General features: G+C 32.2%; 1 protein-coding gene across 2 annotated transcripts in view; it reads right to left on the bottom strand.

Moving 5' to 3' along the window:
* Nucleotides 1-2,452: 2,452 nt before the first annotated feature.
* LOC126740083 (zinc finger protein 287-like) overlaps nucleotides 2,453-21,119 on the bottom strand; it is a 237,766-nt gene continuing 219,099 nt past the window's right edge. For both annotated transcript variants that reach the window (XM_050445956.1, XM_050445957.1), the window contains 2 exons: nucleotides 19,231-20,316; nucleotides 2,453-10,487 (listed from right to left, as the gene is read on the bottom strand). In XM_050445956.1, coding sequence (XP_050301913.1) covers nucleotides 9,844-10,487; nucleotides 19,231-20,316 — 1,730 coding nt within the window. In that variant the 3' untranslated portion in view covers nucleotides 2,453-9,843. The remainder of the gene's footprint in view (nucleotides 10,488-19,230; nucleotides 20,317-21,119) is intronic.

Genomic DNA, 21,119 nt, shown 5'->3' with positions numbered 1-21,119 from the left:
TTACTGCATTTTCTTCAACATTTTGCCGTGCACGGATCCTTTAATGACACTCCAGGAACGTATTTTCCTCTGCTGAAGATATAACTTTCGCCATGCTGTCTCCTTTTTTTTGGAATATTTTTTTCCACTCATTTGGATTCCTCTTCCTCTTTCTAGATTTTTGCGTTTTCGAAGGAAATTCTTCCATACCTTCGAGTTGTATGTCTGTTGTCAAAGTCGAGTTTTCAATACCTAATTCTTCTTCAGATGTTTCACCTGAAGAACTTGAAACATATTCTAAAACCTCGGGTGAAAATGGTTCTATATCTGACTCCAAATTGTTTTTGAAGGTGGTAGACAATGGTACAGTGAAAATATCTTGTCGGACTTGTATTGTCTTATTTATTTAATGTAACACTTCACTATGAGTCCAACCATCCTGCAACCACCAAAGTAGGCATCATAAGATCCCTTTACAATAGAGCTCGAACCATCTGTAGAAGCGACGAGGATCTCAAGACTGAAGTGGATACCATCTACAAAGACCTACAACAGAATGGATATCCAAAGAAGCTAATAAGTAGGACCATCCAGAGGACAGACTTCTACCCATACCTTACATTAGGGGTACATCGGAACAAATCCGACGCATTGCCAGCAAGTACAATATTAGAACTGCCTTTAGATCTAGCACCACTATCAGAAGCGTGGTATCAAAGACCAAACCAGATGGCCTGTTGGATACCAAAAATTGCGTCTACCAGATCCCATGTGAGTGCGGTGACTCATACATAGGTGAAACGAAGCGCCCCCTAGAAATCAGAGCGAAGGAACATCGCAGCTGGACCCAAAGAGGAGAGGTTTCCAAATCCGGAATAGCAGAGCACGCGTGGCATAATGGACACAATATCCATTGGTCAGAAGCCAAGATTCTGCACAAGGAACAGCACTGGCGGAAGAGGAAGTTCGTAGAGGCAGTTTTCATTTTACAGAATCAGGGGATCTTCAGCCAGCCAAGCGTCGATGTACCCAACATCTGGAAGCCTCTACTCTCAGGACAGTGTAGGATCTAGAGAGAGGCGTGTCCTCTCCCCAACTTTACACTTGATAACGGTTGGAGATACTTACCAACCGAAACGTCGTGTTACATTAAATAAATAAGACAATGCAAGTCCGACAAGATGTTTTGACTCCAAATTGCATGATAAAGGAGAACGTTGATTACTGGGACCAGGCAAATTGTCATAATCTGAAAGAATAAGATGTATTGCTAAGAGGTAAATTTATCCAAAAAGTATCTGCAGAGGTTTTGATATTAATGCAAAGAATACCTGCAGTCTGTTGCGCATTAGAGTAGGGTTCTCTCTGCGATATTGATGTGTTGTCTATAACATTCACAACCTTTTGTCCATCGTTTACTTCTGGCTTGGGTTCTTCTGAAGGAAAAACAGCAACTACAATAAGATAAGGTACTGTACCCAGAGGTTGCTATGAAAAAGTGCCGAAAAATATTTTTTGAAATAAAGCCAGAGACAATTAAAAACATACACCCGATTTTCGTTTTAAAATAGATAGAATATCTCGTAAACTTCTAAAATATAAAAAAAAATTAATGGGTTTAGACTAACATCCATAAGGCGAGCCTTTTCCCCTATTTAACCGAGTTCGTATCTCTTAATTTGTAAAACCCTGCTAAACAACTGAAAAAAATCAAATACACTCATTTTATGTATTTACATAACCTCACTTTCTGGCTTTATTTTAATTGTAAGTTTATTAAAGTTAATTATCACATACCTTCAATATTTTCCGATTGCCGACGTAACATTTTCTTTCCTCTTGACGTAATAAACCACTTTAAAATAATTGTTTTAACACTGATAAGGCACCTGTTGTTTCATACACACCACTGGATATCTCACACAGATCGAGAAGATAGTAGGTACGGCGAATAACTTAAATAACACTAGGGCAACAACTAGGTATCTCAAGATGCAGAGTTTAAGTATTACATTAACTGGTAATATAAGTCGACCAATAAATAGGTATCTCAACATGCCGAGTGAAAGAATGTAAATTTTGGGAGTTATATATTTTTTGCCACTGTGTAAGTAAAGACTAGTCGCTTGTAGAAGATATCTAGTTGTAGCATTGAAAAGAGTAAGCAATATTGGGTATACTTAACTGAATAACTCAAAATGTCTAAAATTTAAGTTATCTAGTTGTTGAATTAAGGGGGCGATATGAGGCTGAATTTTAACGCAAGACATTTTTTAAACAATTTGGCAATATCCCAATAATTTGTGAGAAATGTGGCATTATACTGCGTTTGGATGATTGAATGAATTAGAGTGCCATAGTTTGGTCTAAAAAAATCAAATAATTTTATATCAGTATTACGCCAAACCAAACTCAACCAAAGAACTTTAAACTTTGGCGCAAATATTAAATTTTTTAATAAAAACAACAGAAAAAAAATATATTAAATACTTTTATTCGTTTATAAAAAAACATTGAGTACACATAATCAAAAAATAATAAAAAAAAATTATAAAATATAATATGAAACTAGTACAAAAAATTCCTTTATAAAATTAATATAAAGACATAAAAAAGAATAAAATCTGTTACAACTATACATAACATTGAGTATAAACGGTTTTTATTTTATATTATATATGGCTTGGGTAATCAGATATGATTCGTTCGCCCAATATACTAGAAAAAAATGTCTCAAAAATATATTCATTATTGTCTTTTACATGTATGTATATTCCAAATGGATAAAAAAGCTGAGATCCCTTAATTATTATTTTTCTGCTTTTGGAGAAATAGCAAATAGTAGTATTTGAAGAACAATGAGTATTTTGTGGTAAAAGTCCCATAAGTGGATTTTATTCCAGTTATAAAAGCACTTATATTAAAACTATACATAACAAAATATATGTACATCTTATTTAAAAAAAAAAACATAAATAAGTAGACTACCATTATCTTATCTCTAACTAATTATTTCGATTCATTTAAAATGTTTAATAACTCTATTTGTAAAAAAAGTTCAATACAGGGAAGGATGTATAATACTTTTTGTATTAGGAAAAAACAATCTTAAATTATTAATAATATAATCAAGTCCCTCCCTGCACGATTAATAATAATTAAGTACAAAAAACAAGTGCCTACATCATTAACACATAAATATATAAATAATAACATTACTTTTAAATGGCAAGATCAAACGAATTTAGGCAGAATTTCACTAGCTTCATCTCATTCTAATAACAAAAAAAAGTCATCACAGCACTCTTTTATACGTAAATAGGAGACCGTACACCCAACGGACTTTTTTTATACCGCGGCTCGCTCCTAAATAATAAAAATCGCAAAAGTCGCTTTTAAACGGGTTAGGATTGTTAGGAACCAGGTTTTGTCATTGTTTTCGTTTAGTAGGTGTATGCATGCTTCAAATCGATTTGTCCATAGGACAAAACTGATATTATATCCATACTGGATATATTTGTTTACCGGAAGATATTATTATTGTCAAAGTTGTATATCTTAGTATCGTTTCTAATATTAAGGCCTTATTGGTGTAAGAATTATGAAAATACTGGTTAATGGTATAGGGTGTCCCAGTCGATTACATGATGATAAAGAAAAACGACATCATAAAATTGAACATGAGACAGCCTATACACATATTGAAATAGGCACAACTAGGATAGTGTCTTCCTAGTAGGGTTTATATATTGTTTTAAATTTCATTGGATATTTATGGTTATGACTGTTTGATTTACAAATACAATTGTAATCATTTTTTTTCTTATGAATTTTGACAATATAAATTTACATTGATTTTAACCCATTTTGTACCAGTGGGTGCGTTCGTGAACCACTAACTTTAGGACTATGTAAAAAATTCCCATTTTTTTATTTTAGGTTTTTTGTTACGTATGAGTAGTTCGATATAAAATGAAATAAAAATTTGGAGGAATACGTTTTACGTCGATAAAGCATAGAAATATAGATGTTTAAATATTGATAAAAAATCATTATTTTTTTGCCTACCTAGACGAATTTCAATATCTAAATGAAAAATGTGTTTTTCGTCATTGTTCGTTATAGTGTGCAAGAGTTTATATCTTTTGTGATAACTGTGCTAAAAAATGTCTTTCCGAAAATTTTTAACTCAAAGTGAATTAGAAGACGCCTTGAAAGAAGTGGTTCTGAGCTTGGAAAATCAGGAAAATGGTAGGAACTTTGATGTATGGTACATTATAAATTATTTTATTTACTATAATAAAAATATAATAGCTCGGCTATTGTTACAACATCAGCATTACAAAAAATATTATTTTTACTTTTAGACACTATCGATGCTATTTATATTCCACCTGATGTTGATATATTGACAGACGAAGAGGAGATTGATGATGATAATAACATGGTAGATAGTCAAAGGCCTAATGACATAGTTGGAACTTTTGAGCTACATGTGTCAGAGTAGCCAGAGTTAAATGAGAATGTTACTGAAAATGAGGGCAAACGCATGAGAAACGAACAAGAGTGGGATCTCTCGGATGAAGAAACATCGGATTCAAAAAGAAGAAAGTTGCTCGCTTCTGCAAGTATAAAAGCCATTTTACCGAAGTGGAAAAAAGGTCAGATAACGTATACCCATGAACCTGTATCTACAGAATTTCAGTTAAGGGAAAATTTACAAAACCTTCTTTTTGGAAAGTCTCCCCTTGAGATATTTTATTTGTTTTTTGATGACGATGTCGTAGAACTTTTGTTAAATTTTGCTGTAAAGTATACTCATGATAACAATCGCCATGATTTTTTAATAACAAAACCTTAACTTTTAAATTTCATAGGTATTCTTTTATTTTTAAGATATCATTCTTTAGCTAGAATTTAACATTATTGGTCAACGGATGAGGATAAAGGAATTGATCTAATAAAAAAATGCATGAGCAGGAATAGATTTCAACAAATAAAGCAAAATTTGCACTTATCAGATAATTCTTTATTGGACAAGAAAGATAAATTTTCCAAAGTTAGGGCTTTATTAGATTTACTCAATAAGAAAAATTTGCAATTTGGAATTTTTGCTTTCAATCTTTAAATAGATGAACAAATGGTGCCATATTTTGGCCGACATCCTTGCAAAATGTTTATAAAGTTTTGGGTTCAAATTATGGTGCCTTTGTTCATCTAATGGATACCTTTTTTTATTCCCTTCCGTATGCTGGAGCTCAAGATAAAAAACACTCCGAGCTAGGTTTGGGTGGTGATGTTGTTATGAGCTTACTGTCTGTAGTAGAAAAACCACAAAATCATCAAATCTTTTTTGACAATTTTTTTCGTCTTTCAAACTTTTTGGTCACTTAAAACAAAATGGTTTTTTTGCAACAGGCACCATCCGTGACAATCGAACAAGTCGTTGTCCTTTATTGGATAGTAACAAAATGGAAAAAACTGAGCGGGGCGAATTTGATGCTGCTTACGATGCTAATTCAAAAATTTTTTTTATTCGTTGGAACGACAATTCAGTTGTTACAGTTGGAAGTATATTTATAATATAGAACCGCTCACCAGAGTAAAGCGTTATAATAAAAAACAACGAATAGAAACATTCATTCAACAGCCTTATGCAATATCTAAATATAATAAGTTTATGCGTGGGGTAGATCTACAAGACAATCGCATTGCAAACTACCGATCCCAAATTTTGGGAGAGAAATGGCGGTGGCCGATATTTTGCAATGCATTGGATAGTTTGGTAGTAAATGCATGGAAGATATACAACTTGGTAAATGAAAATAAAATATCACAAGTAGATTTCAAGTCTCCTAAAAACGGACGCTAATAGAGTTGTAAGGAACGTTGGTGCTAATATCGATGAATTGCGCTTCAATAACCAAGGCCACCTTATGGTCTCTCATGCTCAGAAGCTGCGTTGTAGATGTAGAATATGTCATAGTCATACAATATATATCTGTACAAAGTGTAATGTTCATTTGCATACAGGTTGTTTTGTGAAATATCACCAAAAATAACTTAATTGTACCTACCAGTGGTTCGTTTACGCGCCACCTTTTTTTTCCTAAAATTAACAAAAAAACTATTTTTTTTAATAAAAATATGTTCTTTTATTTACATGAATAAATACTTTTTGCAAAAAGTTGCCTTTTTTTTCTTCTTTCCGTCCTTGGTATTAAATGGGTAGATTCATATGAAATTTCATTTAACCATGACCATCACTTGTGATCATCAATACTTGGAATATTCTTATGAGCAAATTAACACTGCTGGTTTTAATTAATATCCCACTTTACCAAATGGCCCAATTCTGTAATCATGACTAAAAATTTTTTTCTTATTTAAGAATTTTTAGATCCCACTCATTACAATAAAAAAAAAATGAGATTACTTTATAGTAAAGAAAGATTTTCTACATTTTAACGAAAGTTAAAAATAAATCTATTTTGTGATTTGATTGTGATGTGATTTGAGTGAAACAGTGAAGATTTACACGTTTAGATAAAGGAAAAATTGTTATAATGAACTTTTTTGACGCAAAAATAACAATTGCATAAACCCAGCATACAACTGAATAATATATTAATAATTGATATTATATACCATCAGTTTGGTGATTACAAAACTTTTAACATTTAAAGACTTGGGAAGAAATTACAAAATTAGAATATATCTTGGGCCATTGGGCACCTCAAAGTATCTATTGCTTGCTCAACAAAATCAATTAGAAAAAAATGACCAGGATTTAGGTTTTTTCTACAAAAACTTTTAAATTTCTATAAAAATCAAACACACAAAAAGAAATATAAATTTGCTTCTATAAAATCAGATGCTCAGTTAGAACATCTGGAAATGCAAATATTAACATTTTCTATTCTCAAACCACTTTCAGGGATCAGTGCGGAGAATTAAAATTATGTTTGCATTCCCTTGTTTGCCTTTGAGATAACTGGAAAGTATGAAAGTATTTTCTACTACTTTAATTCTATTTTCTTATTTTCTACTACTTTACTGATGCTCAAACAATTTATTTATGTGAACTTTCTAAAGCGGCCATCTCGTCTATCTAAATTGCTTTTCTTCAAGTCCAGGTATCAGTTAAGGGCTTTTTGGATTTTCCAATTCAACAATTAATAGGCGTTTATAAAAACATGATAGATCATTGGGAATATTTGGAATACTGTTCTTGGGACGCGTAACGACCCGACGTCTTTTTCATTTTTAGCTTATGTATTTTGAAGCTGCACATTTATTGCGAAATAAAATTAAAAATTATTTTTTAGAAGTGTAAGTAACAAGAGCAAACAATAATATTGTAAATTCCACGAACATCAATATTGGAAAAAAACGATTTAATACAAGAAATGATTATGTGTAACTCTTTGCCTAGAATAAAGGATTTAATACATTAAAATAGTATTTATTTTATAATACTTAAAGAAGATTAAGTCTTGTTTTAATTTAATTTTTCGCATATATATTGCATTTATTTTTTTCTCTCAACTGTTTGGAATGAAATGAAATGCTAAATGGTAAAAAAATAAGAAGCTTAGGGATCTTTGAAGGGAATTAATCCAATCCAGAATTCGCCTTTCTGGAATCTTCTGGTTCCTGATACGGGAGTTATTACGCATACTTCTTTGACTAGACAGATTAATCGAATTAAAAAATTAAAGTATGTTTAAATATTATTAATTTCATAATATTTAAAGAACATTTATTTATTTTTAATTCGGTTTTAACAACTAATTTTTATTTAATTGTGTATAGATTTCAATTTTAGCGTTTGTACCCTTCGTTATGTCGCAAAACAAATATTAAAATTAATAAAATATATTACCTATTTTATTAATAATTTGACAAACTGAAGAATTATTAAGCAAAAGTTGAAACAGTAAAAAAGCACAACTTTGGATTCTCAAGAAATTAATTTATTAAAGCTTTCTACCTTCAAAAATATTGCTAGCTGTGCCTAAAATAGACAAAAATTTAGATATAGTACTTGAAAATAAGTCTGCACTATTCTCAATTGTTTTATTCTGGACGATACGAAAAAATAAGTAAAGTTAATGTATATTTACTGGTTAACAGAGTGAGTATAGGAAAATGATTGAATATCAGTTTTACGTTATTACACTAATCGATTGCAAATCTGGTTCTATACATAAAAGGTGCACCTTTAATTTCAAGTTCAATAAATAATGGAGTTGTGATTAGTTTTTCAACGCAAACAAAGGATTTAAAGAGATACTGGAATTTGCTCCTTGACTAGTTGAGTTTTCGCAGAACTCTAAAGCCAAAGTCGACAAGAAGAAATTAGAAAATCCACCAATAACTGAAGAACTATTGTATTTGTATAAGTCAAAGGCATGTATAGTATCTGTTTACATTTTATAAAAACAAGATTCAATTTTTATTTAACAAAATGTACTAAAAAAGCTTCAGGAACAGAGATTACGCACCACCACGCAATTCCTCCCATCCTCATACCTTTTATATTTAAATGGATCTAGTTGAGGAAATTCATGGTGACCCATAAGGTATTAGTGACATTTTTTAAATAAATCCTTAACTTGTTACAAGTGAAGAATGGAAATATCTTTGGACGAGTAAAAACGGAACCAAAATCCAGCCGTAGATTTTGCCAGCAGAAATCCAACCAACGAAACCCGCAGAAATGACCCAGTCAGCGTTCCTGACCTATTTCCATTTAATGTAACATGAAATGCACGAACAATTATTGAAGAGGCTGCCCATGTGGAAAATTCGCATAACTGTCTACCCGGATCTTTAATATGGTAAAGAACCTTCTGAAAAGTAATGAGCAAAAGAGAATCCAGAACTCTATGCTCAAACTCCATTCTTAGCCTTTTATAGAATAATGTCTTGACGAGTTGGAGTGAAGATTGGATTTCTCTTTGGACAGGAAAATATCGAGCCCAATCGCAGGACTCCGTAGCCAAATGTCGGCTTTAGGAGTAGTATTTCGCCAATCAAATCGAGGTTAATGGAACAAACTTTCTAGTAAGGTTATAATCAATAGAGACTCCAGAACTCTATGCTCAATTTGCTGTCAAAGCCACCATAGCTTTTTATAAAATAAATTCTTGATTAGGTGAAAGTGATCTTTGCACAGAAGCCAAATCTGACAAGGCTCAAGTTACTCTTCAACTTCTATCTCGAGCTCAACATAAGAAATGTAACCAATGAAGTCTGTACGAATTACCAGAGTTCCTGGGCCATTTTATCACATTTAGTTTGTTCGTTTATTAACAATTACTAAAAAGGCTACCCAAGAGGAAAATTCGCGGCACTGTCTACCCGAATGTTAAATATGGGAAATTGGGCTTTTTAGTACAATTTTGACAAACATTGCCATTGACATAGCAAATTATTGAAAATACTTTTTTTAAGATATTTCTTAGTGATGCGAGGCCTCTGACCATGCATAAGGACAAATTTAGTACATATTTTTAAACTGTTCAGAGTTCCATTAATATTTTGTACTATTTGTCACCCTATACTCTTTTGCAAATCACTCTCTCTTTAACATTATTAGCCGAAAATAAAATTATTTCTAAAATTCTCACATTTTTAAATCGATTAAATTTTATTGTATAAAAAAACATTTGCTATTGATACACGTAATAAATATATAAGGCATCTTATTTAAAAAATGAATATTTTTTGAAGAACTTAAAGATGCAACATTCAAGAATAAAAAAAGTTAAGAATAGTGCAGACTGTATACAAAGATCCCGCATAAGGCCTATACATTATCCAGAAACGATAAAAATGCATCTAAACCCGGTTCAAAAGCTACCTAGTTTTGCTCTTACCGCTCGGTACAGCCCCAGATTGAGCAGCATTTTTCTGAGCGATATGCGTTTGATAATGCTTAGCCAAATGTGCCTTCTGCCTAAACGTTTTGCCACATAAACTACAAGCAAACGGTTTCTCACCCGTATGCGTCCTAATATGAACGTTCACCGAATACTTATCCTTAAATCCCTTGGTGCAAATGCTACAGTAATGTAACGATCGTTCCTTTCGTACAGCGTTGGTCGTTGTAGACGTAGCACTCGCCAAACTAGTCTGAGCCTTCGCCCCGCTGTTCTGTCTTTTATATTTCTTGGTGTTCTTTGTACTGGATACCACCGAGGGGGCAGTGGTGATCTGTATCGGTGACGTAATATTGTATAAAATGCCAATCTGATCGGCGCTTACGACGTTGCTAGTACTATCGGACGATGTAGTTTCGATGCAGTACTGGCTTACTGACTCAGCTACTTCGTTAGCGATCCGCGTAAGTTTCTCGTAGTCTTCGGAGTACGGATGGTCCAGGTGGCTGAGTATCAGATCGTCCATGTGCTGTTGGCTGCTTGAAGCGGTTTCTATGGTTGAAACTGATTCAACTGCTGGGGGTCGGGGGGTGGGCAAGTGTTCTTCGAATACCACTTTACCTAAGGAATAACATATTTTTTTATTAAATTGGAGGAACATTTGCAACTTTTGGTTGTATACACGGGATCAGTTTAAGAAAAGAACAAGTCAAAGTTTACAGTCGTAAGTTGTTGGCTCATCGTAATTGGGGATCAATAAATAAAAGTCCAAATGTGTTTAAATTGGCCGACGTTTTGCTTAATATATTGGGTTTTTCAGGTACTAAGCTACACTATGAATTATTCCATAAGTTATTTTATATTAGAAATTGACAGAAAATATTAAAGTTGCTAAGATCAATATAAGTATTGGATCATTAAAAAAAAATATTGAAAAAATTCAAGAGATATAAAATATTTGTATTCTTGAAAAATTGAAAAGCCAATGGCATACATTTTTGTCTCCAAAAAAATAGTCAAAATGTCTTCTGGGACGCCAATGGACTTAATATACATAAATTAAATTTATATTTGCCTTTACATATCTTCTTAAATTGATAAATTACATTCCACATTCTTAAAATATATTTTATCGAATGCTGATGGCCGCCACTAACAGCTCTGCATCGTAATTATATTAAGTCAAAGTCAAAAATAGTTTATTGTTACATAACATCATCTGTTGTTAACAAAGCATTATATAAAATCTTAAAGATAGTTGACGACATAATCTTTTACAAAAATATAAAAATTTTAACAATTCTTACATACATAGAATATAGAACACACCCAAAGAAAGGGTAGTAAGAATTCACATTACGCTGCGCAAAATTCTTCACTGTCAAAAGATTGTATTTAAAAACTCGTTTACGGAATAAAATGCTTTAGCAAGCAAGAGTTTCTTTATATTTTTCCTAAAACGTTTTTCACAATTTATTAGCCTTATATAAAGGGGTAGGTGGTTAAAAAGCCTTCTGCCCCCGTATACAAAAGAGGACTTAATCTGCTCACTTTTTGGGATAGGCAGAGGTAAAGAGAAGGTTGTTCGGAGATTGTAACCCGAGGAGGGGGGGCCAAGTCGATGGCGATATTTTTTGTGGATAAGACAAACAGTCTCTAAAATAAAAAGGCATGGAAATGTCAGGACAGAGTCTTTTAAAAATAATGGCCTACAGGGGCTACGAAAGGGAGCTGCACACATATAGCGTATGGCTCTTTTTTGCAAAATAAATAGAGAGCTGAACAAATACTGAGAGCACACACCCCAAAACACAATACCGTATCTCAGATAAGACTCTATAAGAGCATGGTAGGCAATTTTGGCCACATCAAGTCCCAGAGAATGTGTTATTACTCTAATAGCATAACAGTTGGATGATAACTTCCCTAATAAAGAGGAGATATGATTTTCAAATTTTAATTGCTTATCAATCGTCAGGCCCAAAAATTTGCATGTTTCAGAAAGACTTATTGTTTCATTTTGCAAAGTGACAGTTCCAAGGTTACATTTAAAAGTTAAAATATTAGTTTTAGAAATATTAAAAGTTAATCTATTAGATTCACACCATGACTTTACAAGAATTAAATCTTCATCAACAATATTCCTTAATCTCTTGGTGTGAGTGTCATGCCAAAGTAATGTTGTATCATCCGCAAAGATAGTAAATTTGCCCCTAATTGGAATTTGAGAGATATCATTGACATATAGCAGGAACAATATTGGTCCAAGAACACAACCCTGGGGTACACCAGCGTCCATATTCAGACGGGATGACATATCATTGTCAAAGAATACCCTTTGTGTTCTTCCAGATAGGTAAGAACGAAACCAGTCGAGAGTAACTCCTCTGAATCCATAGGTTTCTAGCTTCTGTAGCAGTATTCTGTGACTTACACAGTCAAACGCCTTAGATAAGTCACAGAACACCGCCGCCGCACTCTCCCCAGCGTTCAACCCCATGTACAGACTCTCCAAAAAATTGAAAATAGCATCAGATGTACCCAGTTTCGTCCGGAATCCAAATTGCTGATGGTTAAGAACATTATGCCATTTCAGAAATTCCATCATCCTAGTTTTTACCAATCTTTCTACAAGCTTGCCAAGCGTGGGAAGCAGGGCTATGGGTCTGAAATTTGATGGGTCATCATAGTTTCCACCCTTAAATAATGGTATAATCAAGGCATCCTTGAGTAAATGTGGAAAGGACCCACTTGAAAGTGAAACATTTAACACCTCAGCCAAAGAATCAAGGGTTGGTAGCGGTAGCGCTGTTAGGACCTTTAGTGACAGCCCATCCCATCCAGAGGAGTTCTTATTTTTCATTGAGGATAGAGCTTCCATTATTTCACTAGAATCTGTTGGTCTAAAGAAAAATGTTTCAGGCACCTTAATGTTGTGTAAGTATGAGCGCGGATCTCCAACAGACTGAGGCAATAATATTGATAGACCCAAAGCAACACCCAGGAAAAAATGATTGAGTGTTTCGGCCGACACCGTGCTATTAGAAACAGAAGGGTTCCCATGTTCGCCACGTAAGTCATTAACAATTTTCCAAGACTCTCTAGACTTATTTCTTGATTGGTTTATTTTACTTGAGTAGTATAAGTTTTTTGCCAATTTCACTATATCACTGTAAATTTTGCGATATCTATTAAAGTAGGATATGAATTTGGAGTTGTCCAAGGCAAACTTTCTTATGGAGTGCAAACACCGAAGATTTTTACCAGAAACTAATAGACCCCTGCTATACCAGGGTCTTCTCCTTTTTTCCCTAATTGTCACCATGGGGAAAGTTGACTCAAAAACATCCACTAAAGTTGAATGGAAACTATCAAAAGGATCACCATTGTTAAGTATGATACCATTCCAGTCTATTGAATTACAACATTCTTTAAACTTACAGAAATTTTTTCTAGTGCACTTTTTTTTTCTTGAGGTACACTTTTTTTCACTTAGAAGAAAGGAACATAATACGGCCTCATGATCAGACAACCCGGCATTTACAATTCTACATGCAACCTGCGTTTCACAGAGAGTAGAGCAAACATAATCTAAAAGTGATGCTGAATTAGCAGTGATGCGAGTAGGTTGGTCAACATGCAAACTTAAATTAAAAGATTTCAGCACTCTATGTATCGACAAATGATTGTTAGAGTTTTTGCAGTCTAAAAAATTTACATTAATGTCACCTGTCAATATTAGTGATGCATTTACCGATATTTGGCTTAAAATGTTATATAATTTATCAATAAAACTACTAAAATTACTCGAGGGTGACCTGTAAAGGCCTAAAATGTACAAATTTAATTCTTTAGAATAAACAATGCAAAATTCAAAAGTTTTTTCTTCCAGGAGATACTCAAACTTGGTTATATCAACAAAGTTATATCTTTCTAAAAACTTATTCTCTATTAATATCAAAGTTCCACCATGATTATACTGAGTACGGGAATAGATGGATGCAAGAGCATAACTTTCTATAAAAAAAGGTATTACAATTGTGATCTTTAAGGATATTTTATTTTTTTGCAATACAGCCCAACATCATAAACCATTTACAGAGCCAAACGTTAGTATAATGTTTTAACAATTTTAAGATATAATAAAGACATCCATAAATTAAAACTAATATATAAACTATATTTTAACAATTTATAGCAATAATCTTAAGCTTCCTATATAAAAGTAAGCAACCATAAATTATAAACCCCAAACAAAATAAATACCTAAATCTCAAAAAGAGAGAAAAAAAACATAAACAATACAAAAAGCAAAGTTAATTGGATAATCCCAAAAACGCTCTTACTGTTGGTTTTTACGTTTTTAATTAGGAATTAGGGTTTTTTAAATGAAAAACACGACTTTTTGGTAGAAACATAACATAAACATAAACATAAATATTTAATCAACTAAAAGAGGGAAACGTTCTGACAAGTATGAAGTACGAAGTAGATCATTTTGGCAAAAAATGACATATGTCAACAAAACAAACTAAAGCTGCGTTTTTACCTAATTACGCTGTTGCCAGTTCAAAAACTTTACTACAACTCTTAAAATTATTCTTAACACTTACAACTTCAGCACCAGAGCATACAAATAAATCACAATATTATGAGACTCTATTAGAGTTATTGCACATTACATACAGAGGTGAATATAAAAGTATATTCGTATTTACCTTGGTACAGTAAAAGGTTTTAGTATTCCTAGAATTTAATCGTGGTACACAAACATTTAATTTATCTGGCAATTCAGAACAGTCAATATCAAATATGTGTGGCTTATCTTTGTACACTGTATTCTTGATTTAACACCAAAGAAAGCAGTCCAATGGATTAAGGTCGGGTGACCTAGATGGCCATTCTATCTGACTATCCACTAGTTTGGGAAAGAATCGGACCGTAGTGGGGAGGCGCCTATCCTGTTAAAACCATAACGCTTAGTTTGGTATATCTGGGTTATTTTCCTTAGAATACAGTTCGCTATTGTTGGTCGTTTACTAAAAGTCATTATAATGCTATTCCGTCAAAGTTCCTTCAAAGAATTATGGTCCTATTACTATGTTATTAATATTCCCTGCCTATACATTCACCTTTTTACATTTTTGAAAATGATATTCCCTAAATCAGTGTAGATTTTCAGGTGCCCAGTATCTAAAATTATGCCTATTTACTTGTCCATTCAAATAAAAAGTTGCCTCGTCTAAAAAGCATAAAACTACAATATACAAATAACGATCTCAGTTATTCAGTTGAAGACAGTTGAGATCGTTTATTCTGTGTCACTAGTCTAGGGTCATTATCAGTTCTTTTGGTCAAGATCTGGTAAAACTCGTTTCTGCGATCTGGAGCATCTTCAACTATCTTTTAAAGTAATTGAATTTCATAAGAGCGCCACTGTTTCATCGTTAATAACTTTGTTATAGTCACTCCATGAAGCGGGGTATCCAAAGCAAGCTTAGTACTTGCGAGGTTTGGATTTTTGTGTAATAAAACCAGGATTCCAGTTTTTTTATTATTAGAAACACCAGTCTTTCCAAGTTTGCTAAAATCCTTAACAGTTCCAGTCTCTTTTATTAATCGTAGACTGACTTACAGGTTCTCTGTTCGGATATTTATTATTGAAGATTGTATGAACTTTGTTGCCTGATATTTCGATTCACTGAGTCTCAGTTGAAACTTTTAAATAATTGACACTTATATGAAGACTATGTGAAATATTCACAGAGGTGTAGGTAATTAAAATGACTGATTATAAATGGTTATAACTGGTTTGAAATACTGTTAATAGCAGACACTTTCAACATTTGATAAAATAAGTTTTAAGAATGTAAAATGTAATTTAATAATTTATGTTACAATAAGGTATTGTAATTATTATAAGAATACTTAAGAGAGTGAAAATTATTGAATGAAAAATACAAGGGCGGCCTAATAAATGATATATTTAATAGGAAAATAAACAACTAAGTAAGATGCAATTATAAAAAAAATATCGGTTTACTATTGGACATTTGTTTAATATTTTCAACATTCTTGAGAAAAACAATATTTTTTTTTGATTTGTGTTCAATTTGTGCTTAAATTTTACATGGTTACTAAATAGAGACTATTTAGTGTATTCAAGATACTCGTCTGCTTTAATTATTAAGTTTTAAATAGGTTTTATGTTTTTATTGTTTATAGTGTATGACTCCCTTAATCAATGTCTTTTTTTTGGTAAATAAATTTTCATTTTGAAACCTTTAACTCTATAATATAAAATATTTTTTTAAAATATTTTAGGTTCCCTACATACTTGTGTCATAAAATTTTTTGACACTTTGTATCTCTTTTTATAATTTATGACCATTTATAAGATGTTATAGAAAGATATACAGGGTCTCGTAAAAGTCGAGGATCTTATATATTTTATTGTATAAGATTTTACATTTTTCTGATGGCAATTATAAAAATATAAAAGTTGATTAAATAAAATTCAGTTTTTTATGTTATTGAGTCATCCTAATTAAAAAAAAAATTGTTTCTAATGAACTTATGATGGATAAGCAAAAATGCAAATCAGAGGCTGCCTAGAAAAAAAATTATAATTTTTGGGAAAAATCGTTGATTTGCACCTAACATTAACGATAGTATATTACTGTAAGTGCTGATAAAACTAAGTAACATATAAAAAATTGGACAAATTTTTTTATTTGAGAATAGTCCGGCAAATTGATGATGCCAAGCTTTCCAAAGATTAATTTTCCAAAATGTCAGATGCAAGTAATCTTAATATTGAACAACTTTATTGCTCAATTAGCGCTAAGAACCTTGAAGTAATTCTGAATGTAAGCTTAAGATCCTCTAAACATGTTAATAACCGCAATAAACAGGCATTTACTAACCTCCTCTAATTTTTTTTATGTTTGTCGTAAAAAATGTTTAGGCGATAGTTAGGCATTGTCACAATTTACATATTGTGATGTCTTGTGTGGTACATGCCTTGTTGAACATTATTTGAAGCGGATATACCTAATGCAAAACTCGTGTGTGCGTTTCATTGGTAGTATCAGAAAGTGTGATAAGGGTATGAAATTCGTTTTTGAGCTCTACTGGAACCTCTAGCAGTGACTTAGAAATATTTGCTAAAAACATTATATAATAAAAATAGATGATGATCTACAGAGCTTTTTAATGAATTAAAAGTTCCAAATATAATAAAAGTATCCTTAATTGTAACACAATATGTAATTCACGTAATGACCTGAAAATACCACTCTTAACAAGGCCACTACTCAAAGATTTGTATTATACTTTGCTCCCAAGTTTTTTAATCTGTTTAACCTTTGGATATATCAAAAATAAATGGCAAAGGTCTTTTTATTAAAACAATATTTGAATTTGTGCTTTAGATCGAAAAACCAAATTTCATTTATATTGTATTTATAGTCTTGTTGAATCTATAAATGTGGATTGCATATAGAGTGAATAAGCTTGGAAACTATATACTATAATACGTAGGGCAATTTTCTATTTATTATACAGCGTACACAATATATACCATGTCTACCAGGTACGAGTTAAAATAGGAATATTTTGTAAAAAAAATATATTGTGCATGGATCAATAATATATTTGATTTTTGATATTGTAATTAGCTCGAAAAGAGTAACGTTTCACAGCTCCTACACTTTGAAATCCTTTATATTTTTCTACATCTATGATAACTTAATTAGTACATCTCTAAGTATAAATTACATCAATTTATTTGAGGAGTTTTAACAAATACTCAATCTGTGGTTTTAAATTTGTGAGTAAGTCGTAAATAAAATAGATATAAATTCTAGGTTATTCTATTTTATAGGCGTCTTTAAATTTTATAAATGGTACTTTCCCCTTGTGAAAAGGTACAATAGGAGTAATCTGAAGGAATGCGTTAATGAGTCGATTAGAAAATCTAGTAATCATTTAATGCTTACGATTCAATAATAAAAAACTAATGACGAGCTTAAAGAATCAACATGCAATTTAATACATGACGTATACATAATTTGAAATAATGTTTTTTTCAAATTTAACAAGTTCATACTGTTAAATTAAATTAAAACCTAATTAATAAATGTTTGGGAAAAAGTGTAAGTTTTATTTTTGATAATAAAGATATTAAGAAAAAAATTTGATAGTCCAACTTCTACAGAAAGACATATTGTTGTATCTAATAAATGATTTAAATTTACTTAAGCTTATATTAAATATGTCGCAATTATATTGTACCGTATAGGCACATTTACGCTTTTTACTAAGCGGAGAGTTTAAATAATAGTTTGTTGCATTATTATCAATATAAAATTTAAAATTAGATTTTTGGTTTATTGTGAAGTAACATTAAAGTTAATTAAGTTTAATAATTCAGAGCAGTCAATTTATACAAGAATAATCTTCAATGAAATTGTATTATTCCAGTTTCCTTAAAGTGCACATATCTTATAAACTAATTTTGCATCCTTTCTATTGCATATTTATGATTTTTTACGTAATTATGTAATTTTTATGATTTTTTTTTCGAAACTATGGCTGTATAGTCCAGTATTCTCCTAACATATACAATTGTCTAAAGTATTGAATATTTAAAAAATCTGTTAAGCTCAAAAAAGCTTTCCTCACAATAAAATTCATATAAAATATATTAGTAAATGAAAAGTCAGAGTCAAAAACCACTCCGAATTTCACAAATAGCACATCGCCTTTGTCAACCCACGATAGGAAACGATTGCTTAGTCATTCGACACTAGGGCCTGTGGTGTGGTAGAGGTCCACTATCTTAAATAAAAATTATTTTCTTTTTAATAAAATCCAGAGGACTGTTAATAAATGTTGTAATTTCGGTTTGTAATAAATTAAGATGCCTATTGTTTCTTAGATGGATCTTATTATCATAAAACATGGGGTCTATCACCCGGTTCCTCCTTTGTACACCAAATATCAACAACTGTTCTGCGTAAGTATCTGTCCTTTTTTCAAAAGATTTAACACGGTGTTTATTTTTAAAGGATCAATAATATGCATTTTTTTACTAAAAATAATAGTTACATGATTTTTTTACTAGCTAGTTTAGCAGCAATGCCAATTTTTGAAACACCCACATTTCAATGTTCTTAATAAAGACCAGGAAAGGAAAAAAATGAAGCACTCCTTCCTCATACTAAAATTAATCAATGAAAAAACTACAACAGTCAAGTATATAAGTAACCCACGGCTAACTAATTCATACCTTCAATACCAACCATTTAGCTTAATCAAGACCACAGTTAAGCAACTGTACTTTAGCATCCTAACAACTTACCATTAGCATCAATCCCCGCTACAATAGTCGGTATATTATGCTCCGTATCCTCTTTAATAAAAATGGTGTCGGTTTTGGTTGGGCTCTCGCTAAGACACCTACGCAGCTCCACGTTACTCTGTTCCACAACTTTCCCTGTACTCTTCGCCCCGTTATACCTCACGAACGGTTTCCCTTGTAACGCACTCCGCAGTAACGAATCTGCCGCACTAGTGCTCGTCGTGGTGTTCTGATTCTGCAGCTTCCAGTCGTTGTTGTTATTATTGAAACTGTCGTGAGCTTCCAGTAGGGGTGTGTCAATAATCAAGGTGCTGCCCAGCTCCTCTTTATTATCTGCAAACCCGCTGTCCTCATAAGTGTAAGTTTCCGACTTAATAAGACCGTCTGTATTAGGTGACATGGTAGTGTTATCGTACGGACTGTTGAACTCTGAGATTTGATTGGGTATGATGCTTAGGAAGGAGTCTATATCGATTCCGCTATGAAGGTGCTCCATCTCCGTCGGGCTAGATATCGATACGTCTTCTTCTTTGATTGCTAATGATGGTCGGTACCACGTAGAAGCTTGCTCCAAACCATTTAACACCGTAAGGGTTGTATATATCTGCCCGTTGCTATTATTATTGTTATTATTATTTACAGAGCTCTCTTGTTTGATTTGGACCACTCCGTTTACCTCATCATTGGTCCAGCAATACTTGTTTAAATCTTCTAGAATGGCAGTTTCAATTTTTATCGTGTCTTTTTCGTTCCACAAGTTAGCATCGAAACCGCTCACACCTTCTGCACCACTGGAACTGATCTCGCTTACTATCATGTTATTATTGTTGGGTTCCCTGAGCTCATCCGACCCGTCGCTCAGGAACACGTTCACCGAACGCATTTGTTTAGTGAATTCCGCACCGGCAGCATCTGGGGTTACCACGAAATCGAAAAAGTCGGTTTTGTTGATCTCCTGATGGGTCTCGGGGGGTTGAAATTGGTCGGAAACGTCCATCGTTTGGTTGGTCTTTAGTTCCATGTACGGTCTTGGGACTCGGAAGTTAGGATTTGTGCATAGCAAGTTGCTTGGGATTCTTTGGGTATCTGAAATAAAAATTAAAGAGAATTAGATTAACTTGTTTTGTATGAAGTATGTTTTAGCGGTGGTTAAGGTTCGTTGATTTGGCAAAAAAAAAATTTATCGATATAAAAACAAAAAAAATATTGATCTAGTGATTTTAAAGAGGTTCTAAAGGGGAAACAGCAATGAAAGTTTATGGATGTGTATGTTTTTTTCCTGAATGCCACTTGATGTGATTAAATATTTACTTTAGCAGTGCTTTTAAAGGTCTAAAAGGAAAAAGTCAAATTCTTGTCTTTCTCTTACTGGTACGAAAATCTTAAAATATGTACCTTTACAGTGAATTTACTTATTCATCGATCTGGTAATATATTTATTTCTTCTTATTTGCTTAAATGTTATAAAATATTTATTTCAGGTCATGATTCTTTATTAAATGTTATCGACCTGTAGCCAGTAAAACAATTATTTCTCTCCTGGATTTGAGTAAAATAAAAAATCTATCTCGGTAGTGATTTTGGATGTTCATGTATCTGGAAACAAATTTTGCTAAAAAAGTTCATCCATCGTTAACAAAAATTTATATTGACTTGCAATAAAATATGATTAAATGAAAATAAAAATGATTTGAGAGCTTTAACATTTTAGGCTATAGTCAAAAATTATTTTCAGCGTGGATATGATAAAAAGGCATTGCAGCAGTGATTTTAAATGACGACTGAACTGGAAAAAATGTTCTTTTATAGCTATTAAGCGATAGCTTAAAAATTTAAAAATTATTTTATTGTCAAGGGTTTTTAACCTGTAAAAACCATGTATTGACTCA

The sequence above is a fragment of the Anthonomus grandis genome, chromosome 9, assembly GCF_022605725.1.
Source record: "Anthonomus grandis grandis chromosome 9, icAntGran1.3, whole genome shotgun sequence".
In the NCBI taxonomy this organism is placed as follows: Eukaryota; Metazoa; Arthropoda; class Insecta; order Coleoptera; family Curculionidae; genus Anthonomus; species Anthonomus grandis.
This window is presented reverse-complemented; position numbering and strand designations above follow the sequence as displayed.